The sequence below is a fragment of the Anser brachyrhynchus genome (genome assembly GCF_964034855.1).
Source record: "Anser brachyrhynchus genome assembly, chromosome: 5".
Classification (NCBI taxonomy): Eukaryota; Metazoa; Chordata; class Aves; order Anseriformes; family Anatidae; genus Anser; species Anser brachyrhynchus.
In genome coordinates this window covers 7544033-7558218 of record NC_137699.1, presented here as the reverse complement: position 1 = coordinate 7558218, position 14186 = coordinate 7544033, and the positions used below count along the sequence as shown (strand labels likewise).

The 14186-nt window shown below is 41.4% G+C and overlaps 1 protein-coding gene across 1 annotated transcript; it reads left to right on the top strand.

Annotated features, from left to right (window-relative positions):
- Nucleotides 1-745: 745 nt before the first annotated feature.
- Nucleotides 746-13527, top strand: RCN1 (reticulocalbin 1). Its single transcript, XM_080595268.1, has 6 exons — nt 746-1224; nt 5625-5818; nt 7435-7613; nt 8162-8222; nt 10861-11060; nt 11722-13527. Exons 1-6 carry the CDS (start codon nt 893-895, stop codon nt 11827-11829), a joined length of 1074 nt encoding a protein of 357 aa, XP_080451394.1. The 5' UTR covers nt 746-892; the 3' UTR covers nt 11830-13527.
- Nucleotides 13528-14186: the final 659 nt, after the last annotated feature.

The window sequence follows — 14186 nt, the reverse complement described above, 5'->3', positions numbered from 1 at the left end:
CACCCCACCTGTAGGTCAAAAGGATGTCCACCGCAGTAACAACAGTGGCAGGGAGGCCACAGCCTGGTTCAGCAACTTGCATGGTCGTGGCACAGCCAATGGCCCGTCATAAGTACAATTTTTCTGTCCAGTGGACTGGGCTGACAAATCTGACGTTGAAACTAGTAATTCTCTCAGGTCCGAGGTACCAAAGAACAGCCAGGCTCTGGTGGCAACGCTCCTCTGCCACGTTGGGTCAGACAGTGTACAAGGTCATTAACAAGCAACAGGCAATTCTCCCTGGTTGTGAAGTTCAGGCTACAGCGTAGGAAAAGGAAATTTACTAGGTGAAAATGTCAGTTACTGCAACCTGAAGTCTCTGCTTCTACAATCTTGAGCAAAATGAATTGCAATTTACGGAAAAAGCAAATGCTTTTTTCTACACCAAATGACAAAACTTGGGTTTTCTCCTTCAATTTCCAGGATCCTGAGTTTGCTGCTCTGACAGTTCCGGTGCCGCTGTTACGATTAGCATCCTCGAGGAGGACGCTGGCAATCTTTTTTTCCTACTGTACATTTTTGGGATATTAACTTGGTGTTACACTCATGCACTCATGACATAGCCACGTTTGGTTTCTTTTTTTTTTTTTTTAACTTGTAGCTTTACTGTTGCTCATCTGGGGAAAAAGAAAAAAAAAAAAAAAGCAAAACACTTTTTTTGTTCATTCCTAACGGAGGGCCGTGAGCTCCCGGCCCCGACCTGTCCCCTTCGTGTCCCCGTGCTCCGCCCTGCAGACGTGGCGCCGGCGGGGCCGGGCCGGGCCGTGCCGAGCCGGGACAGGGCCGGGCCGGGGCCGGGGCCGGGACCAATCGCGGGGAGCGGCCGGGGAGAGGCGGGGCCGGGCCGGGCGCGATGAGCGGGGCGGCCTCGGGCGGCGCGGGGCTGCGCGGCGGGGCTCGGGCTGCGGGGCGCCCGCGGGGCATGGCCGGCGGGGCGGGATGGCGCCTGCTGCCGGTGCCGCCGCCGCTGGTGCTGCTGCTGCTGCTGCTGCTGCTGGTGCCGGTGCCGGGCGGCCTGGGCAAGCCGACGGCGCGGCAGGAGCGGGCGCGGCCCGGCGCCGCGCAGCAGCAGCAGCAGCACGAGGACGGCCCGGGCTTCCAGTACGACCACGAGGCCTTCCTGGGCAAGGAGGAGGCGCGGAGCTTCGACCAGCTCAGCCCCGAGGAGAGCCGCGAGAGGCTGGGGTGAGACACTGAGGCCCGGGCGGCGGGAACGTGGCAGGGGAGGGCGCGGGGCGGGGCGGGGCGGGACGGGACGGGGCGGGAGGGCGGCTGCGGGCGGTGGGCGCCCCCTCGCTCCGGCTGCCCGGGCCCTGGCACCTCGGCGCTTTCTTCCTCCTCCCCGCACGGGAGCGGCCGGCCGGCCATGGTCACTTTTCCTGGCTGGTCGCTTTCCTCCGGGCACCCGGCCGCTGCACGCCGCCGGGGCGCTTTGCTGCCGCTGCTCCTCGCCTCCGGGGCGCCTGCCTGCACCGGAGGTGTTGGCATCGAGTTGAGGCCATGTCTCTCTTCCCTTCATCGCAGCTCTTTCAGTTTAAGCCTACAGGTTTTCCACTTGTGACAACTTTGCCCGCTGCGATAGTGCCGCGCTTGCTTCCACGCTGCTCTTTGCACCTAGAAGACAATTGCCTTCTGTTAGCACTTCTCCCTCGTTTACACTTACAAGAAGTCAGATTGCTAATTAGGACTAAGTCTAACAGTTGAAAGAATCTTTTTATTTTAAATAAGTAGAAAATATTAAATGAACAGAAAGTAATTTAAAGCGTCTGTACGTTCTCACTAAGACTAGCTCTTCAGTTACTCCCCTTCTACAGGGAGTGGCGCTTACTCATTGTATGTCTGTAGTTCCATCACAAGCTCATGTTGTAGTGTAAGGTTGTCTCGGAGTGACCCTGCTGGTCCTTCTGGAAGCTGTCACTGCTATTTACCTGTATCTCAGTAAGTAAACGGATGAAGCAGTTATCAGAAATGACAATCAATTTTTTCCACAGTTTGAAAAAGGAGCAGAAGAAACCATCTCAGTACGCTCCATCTATGACTTGGTTTCCAATAAAAGTATATCGCTAACAAGGACATCTTTTAAACTGTCTATGTTTATTCTTGTGCCAGAACAGACTTTTTCAGTTGGGGATATGATTTGATGAAGTAGCTGGATTGTTCTTAAGCAGCTTTTACAAACACCAACTCAGCAAGGGAAGAAGCTTTTAGCAATCTCACTGAGTGCACCTCAGAGAGGTGACACAGGCATGTTAGGCTGGTGACACAAGCATATTAAGCCACAGCCACAGTCAAACACCTTTTATGTGGACACGACTTAAAGACTTCCTCTGAGAACCAAAGCCCACGTTGTGGGGTGAGCATTGTGCAGCAAAATATCAGAGATGTTTTGTAAATGCTTTCTGGGAGAAAATGGGAATATATCGTCTACTGCTGTAACCAAAGCGTCTGCTACTGTTACTGTACCTTCCTTAAGAAGGATGGCAGCGTATCATCCTGTGGAATTGCGGGGCTAGACAGCAGTAACACAAAGCTACTCTCATCTTCCAGTAAACAAAAAGGACCTAGCTAGTACACAGAAGAAGCCCTGCAAGCAACTACTCACATCCTTTGTGGAGGAGCAGCTGAGCAGTAAAATCTTAGTTTGTGATCATGGCACATACCAGCCCATAATTATATCATAACCTTCGAGTACACCTGCCCTTAGGACATTCCTTGACAGAGGCATCCCTGTTCTCCCTGTCCTCCCACACTGAATCACTGGATAAGGGAAGAATCACAGATTTCCTACCTATGTGCAGTACCACAACTCAGTTGGTTTTGGAGAAGCACGACATAATCCTAGTGCAGCAGCCAAAGGCTGCATGAAGGGACTGGAGATGGGCTAAGAAGAAGAGTGGGACCCCAGTCCTTTGAACCTTCTCTGTGCCATTTGTGTTGGGCCTGTCATTTTCAGCAAATACAGAAGATGCTTACAGATCCTACCAGTATAAACATTTGTTATTTATTCCGAGTTTATCCATGTACAGTTGTGCTGAGCATCATGTGCAGAGGGGAAGCCTTCCACTTTTAGCCACTTTGTAGCAGTGATTTCCTTACCCCAACTTTGTTTCATCACCAGATGCATTTACAGGCTGGCAGATCTAATCTGTCTAACAGCAGGCTGTATGTACCTGTTGCATGTGTCCTCTAGCTACTCTATTCGTTTCTCACCTCATAATACTGATTGTTATCCTACCTAAGTTAAAGGGAGAACGTAAGGGTTCAGGTATTACACATTCGTACATGTAACTTCCTGGGTATGACTTGGCACTGCATGTCTTAACATGCTCCGTGAATTTTTGATATATTCAAGAATTAACTATTTAAAATGAAGGCACTAATGCCTTTCAGACAATAAACAGTAGGTCCACTACAAAACTTAGAATGATCCCAAGCCCTTTTGTAGGTAATTATCAGTATAAAATGCGAGGTTTGCAGTCCACCTTTGGGAGCCTGTAGGCAAGACTATTTCTTTGTCCCCATTCTCATCCAGAAAGCAGAGTAAAAGAGTGCATATGGATGCAATGGAGCTATAAAAACAAGAGTACAGATGAAAAAGATAAGGCACAGGACATTTTATGGTAAAGAGTCTTGACTGCTTTGGTGTTAAAAATACCAGAGCTGCTAGCAGAATCACTTGTTGCAACTTACTCCATTTAATAAGACAGAAATATCAGCTAAAGCAGTTAAGTCAAATTTGTGGTGGAGCAAATTCATTGACAAATACAGTCCGTCATGCAGTGAAAGGGACCCTGGCAGTCAATTCCCCATGAGATTTACACAAAAGAGAAAGGTTTTCCAGTCAGTTATTTCATACTTACCTACTTTAGAAAGCAAATGCTGTAGCCCCCTTTTTTCCCCTATCACTCAGAAATACCATGTTTATGAATTCAAAAGCTGGACCCCAAACCAGTATCCGTTAAGCTCTGACTTGCAGTAGATGAAACACACTACAAACCTGATACTATCAGGTTCACATGACAGTGCTGCAAATTCAGTAGAACCTGCTGCTGTTGCTTGACTAAGGCTCAAGAAAGGACATTGCTTTACTCGCTGAGCAGTTCCCATCAGCCAGTGCCAGCTTTCCCTCTGGGGAACCAAGATGTTGAATTGCAAGGAACAGTTAAAAATTCAGAACTTTTCACTGTCTCCTTTGGCTGTCTGGAGATCTAGGGAGCTCACCTGTTGAATTTCAAGTCAGGATTTAGACAAGACAGCTCTTGCTCTTACCCATTCTTACAAATGACATATAACTAGACCAAAGGGATGGTGACTGAGGCTATGGATAATGGTCATTTTGATTATCTTGAGTTGGCGACAGGGTGGTCACCACACTGCTGGGTGCAGTGCAGCAACAGACAGTTTGTTTCTGTGGTCTCGTGAGCGGTGGTTCAAGGGTTCAAACTGCTGATGTGCCCAAAGCCAAACTGGATGTGCACAGGAGACATGGGGCTGATTGCCCCAGTTCAGGAAGAGACTACGTTGTTTCTCATAGGGTGGTACCCGGGATATTATAATGCTCCAACAAATTTATATACAAGCTGTAAGGTTGAAGCTGCATTCTTATTTTAGATAAAGGTATTTTTTTATCATTTGGTATACCACTGTATCTGGGCCAAAAGCCAGTTTTACAAGCTCAAATGCAGACTGGTGGTAGTTAGCAATTAACAGGTGTCCTCATGAGATTTATAACAGAGAATCTAAATGGTGGAGGAGAGAGTTGCTTTTTTTTTTTTTTTTAAACAGTTTTTCAGGTCAGTTTTACTTGCAGCTGTGTGCAGAACTTTTCAAAGGTGGAAGCTTCCTTGGGAGTACCCAAGTACCTTCCCTTTTGCTGATTTCAACAGAACTTGAGGCTAGCAGCTTTACGTAGGGCAGTTGCTTATATCCCAATTGCCAGCAATGACTGGAGACCCGCATTAATGAGTACCAGGCATTCCTGGCAATACAAGCAATATTTCTTTTATCTAGAAAAAAAAAAAAGAAATGGAAAGAAGCAGAGGGACAGCAATGGAAGGGAAGACTGTAAATGGTGCACATGCTCAACATCGCACACAAAGTTGCACACACAACTCACTCCAGCCTAGCATCAGTCTGCTGGAGGGCCACAGGAGGAACTGCAGGTGTCTGCAAAATCCCAGCTTTTTCCCCTGATTGCCTCTGGCAAACATCAGCACAGGCTTTCTCCGGAGGTGAAGTCAGTTTCCTATTCTGAGTCCAGCATAGCTACCCCCTATGGACACTGAACAGGTGCCCTGTAGTTAGTAGATAGTATCTAGAAATTGAGGTATCCTCTGAGATAGTTTGTTCACTAACTTTGATGGTTCAAATTCCAATTGAATTATTCATAGCAATATTGAATAATGAATAATATTCCTTAAGATAACCTGCAAAATTGAAGAAAGTTTTAGCCAGAAGGACAGCTTTCTAAATTTTGGGCGTTACATTTTTGTGGAAAATCAGGGCCAGATAAAGACTGCTAAAATTGGACTGACGTGCAGTTTGGTTTTCTTTTGACTCTTATGGATGCTGCTCTCTTTTTACAGGAAGATTGTGGATAGAATAGATGAAAACAAAGATGGCTATCTCACAACAGAGGAACTGAAAAACTGGATTAAACGGGTACAGAAACGGTATATCTATGAAAATGTTGCTAAAGTTTGGAAAGACTATGATCTAAACAAGGACAATAAAATTGCCTGGGAAGAATATAAACAAGCCACATATGGTTATTATCTAGGTAAGATAACGTCTTCAGATGATATGCTCAATGACTATTGGGGTTATAAGGCATGATTTCATGCCTTATAGCCAACAGGAGTTTGGTGTCACATTTAGGACTTTTGGAAATCGCATTAAATTTTATAGACACTCAGAGGTCAAAAGCACTTTTTTATTGCATTATTTCTGTATTTCAACCATTTCCACATGGGTCGCCTCTACACAGAAGGTTTTACAGAGGGCTTGTTCGATGTACTGATGAAGATTAATTAAGATCTCCTACTCCAATTAAAAAATAGATGATTTTTTAACATTAAAATTAGTATTTTTATTCAAAAACAATATATTGCATAATTAGCCAATGTTTCTCAATTCAGTCTCTCAATTTGTTAAGATTTTAGATGCTAAAATTTTAGGCTGGGTATAAGCTATAGCAAAATTATTGAATAAAATAGTTTATGTGGAGTAACATGCCTCAGGTTGGGATCAGCTATAATGAAAATCCTTAGAAATGAGACAAAAGAAACATCTATTAAAACTATACCTGATTTATTTTTTTCCTCCAACTTGCATTCCCTTTAGTTTTTCTAAGTTAACGAAGGGAAAGGAAGAGAAGAGATTACTTAAGCTAAGGGGCAATGCTGACAGACCACTAATTGGTAGTAACTGACCATGAGTACATTTCTACTGGCAATGAGAAGACAGTGTCTAGCTACCATACAGGCAGTTTTTGGAGCAAGATTCCAGTAGCAGTATTAAGTAGAAGTTCTACCCTAGATTCAGATGGGGCTTACTGCATTTTTAAAGGTAATATTTTGTCTCACATCCTTGTAGCAGTATCTCTGGGAGCCTTTCTCAGCCCTCTGTCTTTGCTCTTTGTAATCTCCAAGAGCTGGAGGACAGCTACTATATTGTGATCGTGTGTTAATAAACACTTAAAATTCACATCTGTGATTCCCAGCCTAGTCTTTTTCAAATGTTTATCTCCCAACATGAGAAAATACTCATAACAACTGCACAATTAATATCTTTGAATTCAGTTTAGTTTTCCTATTCTAAAAATTATATCAAATACCGTTCATTGTATGTCTCTAACACCCTGAAAAAATGTCTTTGTTTTAAAGTGAAAATAATTGATAGGCTCTGTGTAGCAAAGGCGTAGCAGTTCAGTAATTTCAGTCAGTCTGCCAGCTTCTGAAACCACTTTTCCTTGGTTTGCTTGCTTTTTGAAACTGGAGAGTTGTGTAGGTCATACTGATTCCTAAGAAGTATAAAACTTCTGTGAGTGAAATGTACTCCAAATACTGCCTAAGCAGTGCTTATAAAAGCAGATTAAATAAATCTATAAAGAATAATATACGATACTGCAAAACCCTGGATTCCAACAGCGAACCTACTTAGCCATTTACCTTTACTACTAAGTCACCTTTAAAAATGACCCAAAGTGTTTGACCCTTGAATTAATTTCCAGCTTCATAGGAAAAGAAGTTCCTGTTCAACACAGCAGCTATTCTGGCAATAAGCCTTTGTATTTCTAGACTCTAACAGAGTACATGTCAGCAAATTAAGGGGCTTTATCACATTAGTACACTTAAAAAGGAACAAAATTTTGAGATTGTCTTGATTAATTTGCAGAAAATCCAGAAGAATTCCAAGATGCAACTGATCGGCACAGTTTTAAAAAAATGCTGCCCAGAGATGAAAGACGATTCAAAACTGCAGATCTGGATGGAGACCTAGCTGCCACTCGTGAAGAATTCACAGCTTTCCTTCACCCAGAGGAGTTTGAGCATATGAAAAACATCGTTGTCTTAGTAAGCAGAGCAAAACCAGTAACATTATTTTTACTTTTACTTTTCAGGTGAGCTTTGAAAAGCTTCTCTAACATTTCCAGGCAGGGTTGAGAAAGAGGCACTCAGACACATACTTAATAGCCAGCTTGGGAACAAAAAGGGATACTTTTCTTGAAAGTACTTGATTTAGAGTTCTCAGTACAAGGAAGACTTGTTAAACACACTTAGACTACTCCTAAGTGGAAACAGTCTTGGTATGGACTTGCACCAAAATAAAAATAAAAGGAAAGGTATGCTGACATGAGGCTGCAAAGTGTGTGATGCCAGCTTCTATCTGCCCCTAACTTCAAACTTAAGCATGATGTCCAGTTTTCATTTATGTGCAGGGAGTTTTTTCAGCATGAGTCTTGTATATTTTTTGTTCAAGCAACAATTGCATCAGAGTCTGTGAGAGTAGATTTGCCTGTGTACAAGGTCAGGTCAGGCCTCAAATGTGAAATGACTGAAGAGGGGAATAGCCAGAATTGTCAGTTCTCTCTTGATTACTTCAATGCAAAACTGTTTTCCAGGAAACCTTAGAAGACATTGACAAGAATGAGGATGGTTTTGTGGATCAGGATGAGTATATTGGTAAGTCTTAAAGTTTGTTTCTTATAAAATCTCCATATGTCCATCCTCTCTCAAGTCTGCAGCAGTATTAACAAACCAAAGGTGAACAATTCTGTGTTTCAAAGTTGCCTATTTTCTACTAGTTATTTTCCTAGATTAATTAGTAAGTAAAACCCCATGTTTTTCTAAAGATTTTTGCAGTGATGCCTTATGTTTTTTATAGAAATATAAGATGGTGCATTAAAAATTAACTGTATAAAAACAGGAGCAAGATTTAAGATTCTCAAAAAAGTTGTCAAGTGCATGAAAAGTAGCTGTGCATTACTTAAATGTCAGAAAGAGATCAGCACGGGAAACATCAACAGGGCATCTGTCACAGTTACACAACTTTCAGTCACTCTAGGCAGCCAGCTACTGTCTTGCACTTAAACATACGAAAACTAAATGGAAACAAGACTAGAGATCAGCTGCACATAATACGTTTCACCCTTTTGAATTATTATGCTGATACCAAAAGCTAACATCTCCCACTGCACTCACTTTGATGGGTTTTTAATCAAGAAAGTATCACCAGGAAAGCATTAGAGCAAACTCAGATGAATCTTTCTGTTTCTAGTGGTGCTATAAAGATCACTTCTCATATAATCAGGAACAATATACACATGTTAATTAATGGCAGGGGGTTTCTTTTCCTTGTAAATTATATTTAGCCTCAGAATGTGAGTGCTATTCATTTATGACTGAAATAACAGAGCAGCATAATTTCCACAGTAATTTCAGTTCATTCAGTGACATTACCTACATATAATTATAAGGTAATTGTCAACATTTGTTACCATGTGAATGCTGTTTTTTCTTGTCTTCTATAGATAGGAACATAGAATGTTCTCGTCACGATCACCCCACATTGGCAAGGATGATAAAAATCAAATTGACAGGACGTGTCAGATGCTTCAAATAAACAATATAATTTGCACTTTAAAAATGCAAAAAAGAAAGTGAATGTGTTGTCTGAAGTTTCTTTATGAGTAGAGGAAAACTGCTTAAAATATTCCTACTTCCCATTTTCAGATATAATTCTTTTCTTTTTGATCAAATTGGGGTTAAAAACAGAAAGCTAAATCTCTTCTTTGGTAGTTTATAAGGAGCAATCAAAAAGTCCAGAAACTGCAGTCTCTGGATCAGGTATTTGATGGGGAAATCTGCTGAAGGTTGTAGAATGATTACTCCCTCCCCACTTCTCCCTCCCATTTTGACTTCTACAAAATTTGGTTTAGATTTTATAAAAGCAGCTAAGCAGAATATCCCTTGTCATGTTAAGCATAGAGAACTAAATTCTCACTGTGCCAGTGTACAGTGTATTTCAGGGACACTGTGGACAGTTCTACCAACAGGGATCTTCAGCGTAGTACACATCCTCCCACTGCAGGGCAAGGGGAGGCTATTCTTAGATTTGAGATCTATGTTTTCACTTCCTATGGATACCTGCAAGCCTGTGACCCTGAGACCACCCATGTGGGGTGCACTTTTCCTTAGCGTATTCTTGAAAGCCAGACCCACAAGGCATAGGAGTACCATCTATAAAACAAGCTTTAATACCAATAGAAAAATGGAAGGCTTGAGGAATAAGCAGCCCTGATGAGCAGAAAACAGTTGATTAGCCACACTGACCAGAAGGATAAAGTGAACACACTTATAATTCTTGAAGGACTTTTACTACTAGTAATTTGGAAGGCCTGTGACGTAAAGGACAGATACAAATCAATACTTGTTCTTAATAATCACTGCTACTCTCCCAACCCTGTTTATACAGGTAGCAGCTGCCACGGTAGTGTTTTCCTACTGATGCTTCTTAAATATAACACGGGACTAATGTACAATGTACAGAGCAGCTCACGGACATAATCTATGCATCCTATGTCACAAATGGTACTCCCTCCCAACGTACCAAGCTATGGCAAGTGCACTGCGTATAGTTTCTCATAGACAGAGCATACCACTGATGCAGGACATACTTTCCGGGTTTTTCTTTGTAGAATAATACCTTCTAGTGGAGTTTGCTGCAGAACTGTATGGTTAAAAAGGACTCCTTTTCTAAGATGGATTTCTCTTAAACAGACCTCTCTGAAAGCAGGATAAAAGCATTCACTTCTATTTAGCAATTTTTGTTTTCCTGAGTTTTCCCTGTGCCTTTTATTCTCTCAGCCACTCTGCTGGCTGAAGTCTGATTTTATCCACGGAGACATTTGCTGGCAGGGACAAGATAAAATTGCTACATCCCTTTCTCCTCATGTGATGGAGCTCAGCCCTAATGCTCATGATTGCAATTTAACAATAGATCCTTAAAGATTTTTTTTTACTCAAATTAAAGTGGCTGAAGGCCTTTGGACAGGTTCACCTTTCATAAAAGTGCACTGTTTATGAGGCTAATATACTAGGGTAACGTAAGAACAGACAGTCACCAGCAGAGAAGAAGTAGGCCTGAAAGAAGATATACACAGCTACTCTACACCCCACAGTTCATATTCTGTACAAAGAAATGCTGTGCGAAGAGTTAAAGGTTTAGTCTTCCTCTGAGGAACACCGTGCAAATGTCTTTAGTTTATGCATAATTTTCAAATTAAGTATGACTTGAGTGAGACCTTTATTTCCTTTCCAGCTGATATGTTTGCAAATGAAGAGGGTGGACCAGAGCCTGACTGGGTGATTACAGAGCGTGAGCAGTTTTCAGATTTTCGTGACCTCAACAAGGACGGAAAGATGGACAAGGAAGAGATTCAGCACTGGATTCTCCCACAAGACTACGATCACGCACTAGCCGAAGCCAGGCATTTAGTCTATGAATCGGATGTAGATAAGGTACTTAGAGTTCTAGTGTATTAAGAAAAAAAAAAAGTAACATTAAAAAAACAAACAAGAAGAACCACTTAAACATAATATCAATTAGCAAGAAGTGATTACTAATAATTTTTCTTATTAGTACACTTTAAATGGAGTTTTAGAGGCTAGACGTGCTAGTGCCTTAATGTATTAATGCAAATTTCAGTTGGTAGGGTAAGAATCACAAATGAGTAAAACACAATTTAACTCTAGAAGTTGGCTTTCATTAGGTTACATAAAATCTTCTTAAATCTTTAAGTTTTAACACAGTAGAAATATTTTTTCTCTTTAAGAGTGGTCATAGGTTTTGTACATTAATTTAAACTACAAGAGGAAAAAAAGATATGTTACCTAGGAGGTAGGAAAAAGCCCAGGTTTCTATACTGAAGCATACATCTTTGCCTTAAAGACTGGCTCAATACATCCACTTCCTCTAACATTTCAATAAGCAGTTTGACCCAACTGAAGCCAGTGGGACTTACGACTTCCACTTGGATCAAAATCTCACTCACCATGACAGCTAAAATGATTCCTGAATCTTTAGTCTGCCGCTTTGTAGAGCTCTTGTATGTCTGTGCTGGTGTGTCCTTTACTTAGCTTTGAAAAAGTTCTTACAGAGATTTTATTTTCCTCCCACCAGGATCAAAAGCTGACAAAAGAGGAAGTTCTAGACAACTGGAATATGTTTGTTGGAAGTCAAGCTACTAATTATGGGGAAGACCTCACAAGAAACCATGATGAGCTATGATAGTGTGCCAAGCAACATGCCACAGACCTTTTCTCCACTTTACTGAAGTCACCGGGTCCATCCCCTCTTTTAGGGGAAGATGGGCAAGGGACGCACTCACGACTGAATGACTTGCATTAATATATTTCTAACATGCCAGCTTATTACCTCAGAAACTGCATAGAAATAGCATTTTAGTCTCTTCACATGGTTAAATACAATATCTAATTACTGTAGTTCTATTTTTGGAAAAAATGTAGTATATTGGAGCCTAACCTGGGAAAGACACTTAAAACAACTCCAAGGACCTTTAATAATACATTTTCTTCAAATACCCATTTTTACCATAGTGAAATGCAGCTAGGATTAGAAAGAAACCTAGTTTTTGAAATAGATGAGGTTGTTTAGCTATCTTTTTTAATAGCATATAACAATTTAACAATTTAGAATTATAGTTTCACTCTTCTATACAGAGAAAAGATTTAACAAGTTCCCCAGCCTTTTTCTCCACACTCCATTTTTCTCTCCTAGTTTGGGCCGGAGGTAACCAGCAGCCCTGTGGGCCATACCTTTACAAGGGCAACTTATACAACTGGCCCTTCCCTCTAACCCCCATCGCAGCGCAGAGGCAGCACACGTGGCCTAGCACCCATGCTGGCATTCCTCGGCAAGGGTTGTAGAGTTCATAGTGACAACTGTTCCTTCTGACAACAGAACAACATACAATTGTTTGTGGGCTGCTAGTTATGCTGTTTCCTGGGAGGAATTATGCCACATGGAGCATAATTTATCTCACGCTTTTCGCACTTTACCCAAGCCATACTCTTGTTCACACAGTGTGAATGGCAGCAGTTCTGTGATGGAGAAAGAATGAGACATATCACCCCTCTGGGCCTTCTGTCTTCTGTGCCACATCAGGGGACAGATTCATGTGGCTACAGTTCTAGTTTTGTATGTATGTACGTATAAGTACGTGATACTGAAGCAACTACATGGAGACAGCTTTCCTTCCAAAGAAGGGAGTAAGCTTTCCACACAGGTGCTTTCTTTTTTACTGTATAATGTGAGCTGTTACATATATATTTTTATATACCTAACTCAGATAAGTTTGGTTGTTTTTAAATGTACTGGTTTTAAAATATGCATGATAAAACCATTACTTCTTTTTGATACTATGAAGGTGCAATAACACTAATACAGACTAGCGTAGAGAGATGATGTGAAATCAGGAACCAAGCATTTAAAGCCAGTAGTTCCTCAAGCACTGGATCAATGACAGGTCCTGCAGCACTGGCTGGTCATCTACAAACAGCAGCTGGGCATATGGCACCAACTGTTTCTTCTTCACCTCATTAAAATAAATAGAAATAAGTCCAATGTATATAGTTGCTATCGCTATTACTAGAATCTGTTCTGAACACTAAGGTCACATAAGAACTGTGGTTAAATATTTTAATTTCAATTGAAGATAATTCTAGATTACACACTCTGGCAGAGATTACATGTTCTTGCTAGCATAATTATTAAGCTTTTGGTGTGCACTTATGACATTGCCAGCAATGTCTCCTAAAAGTCCCTACCTCTTCCACTAACATACAGTAGGACAGATGTCATAAGATATAAACTGTTTTTGCTTTTCCAGTACTTCCATGTCAAAGTAATACCTAAATGCAGTGTTATCTAAGAAGCAATAAAATTGTATTTTGGCACATGTAAAACATTACCTGTTTTGTTTATTGTTTGGATTTGGAAAGTCTTAGTATATTCCATAATCATAACAATCTTGAGAAGGTGGGTTTTCTGTTTGTTTTTTTGCAGTCCTTTCATACTAAAGTTTGACATTTTTATATTTTAGTAACAGAACTGCTGTGCTCTCTCTGCACTTGGATCATCTTCCATTGTTTCAGGAAACAATACCTTAAAAGACCTCAGAAAAACAAACAAAAAACTTGTTTCCTGCAAGTGAAACTGCAGCCCAGGCTAGATGGGAAGCTAAGGATTTTCACTGGCGCCCAAGGGAAGGTTGTTTGCTAACTCTTGTTGAAATTCAGTGGGAGTTGGGTGCTGAGACACTAAGCATCATTGCCTTCAGCTAAACATGACACTTCCAAATCCACTGCATTCTGTCCCAACAAAAAACTGCATCTGAGCTTTGACAAGCAATCACATCTTCTTCCACATTACTCAATAAATTTGGAATGAAATTAGCATCAAATGAGAGAGAAATCATGTTCCTGTATTTGTTCTCAGTTTCTATTAAAGCTTGGAACACATTCGGCAGTTTCTAGTATAAAACTATGCTTATATAAATAATAGTGCTGAAGTCATAGGAGTTATGCATGCAAACAGGAACTGGAAATATAGACCAACTATATTTT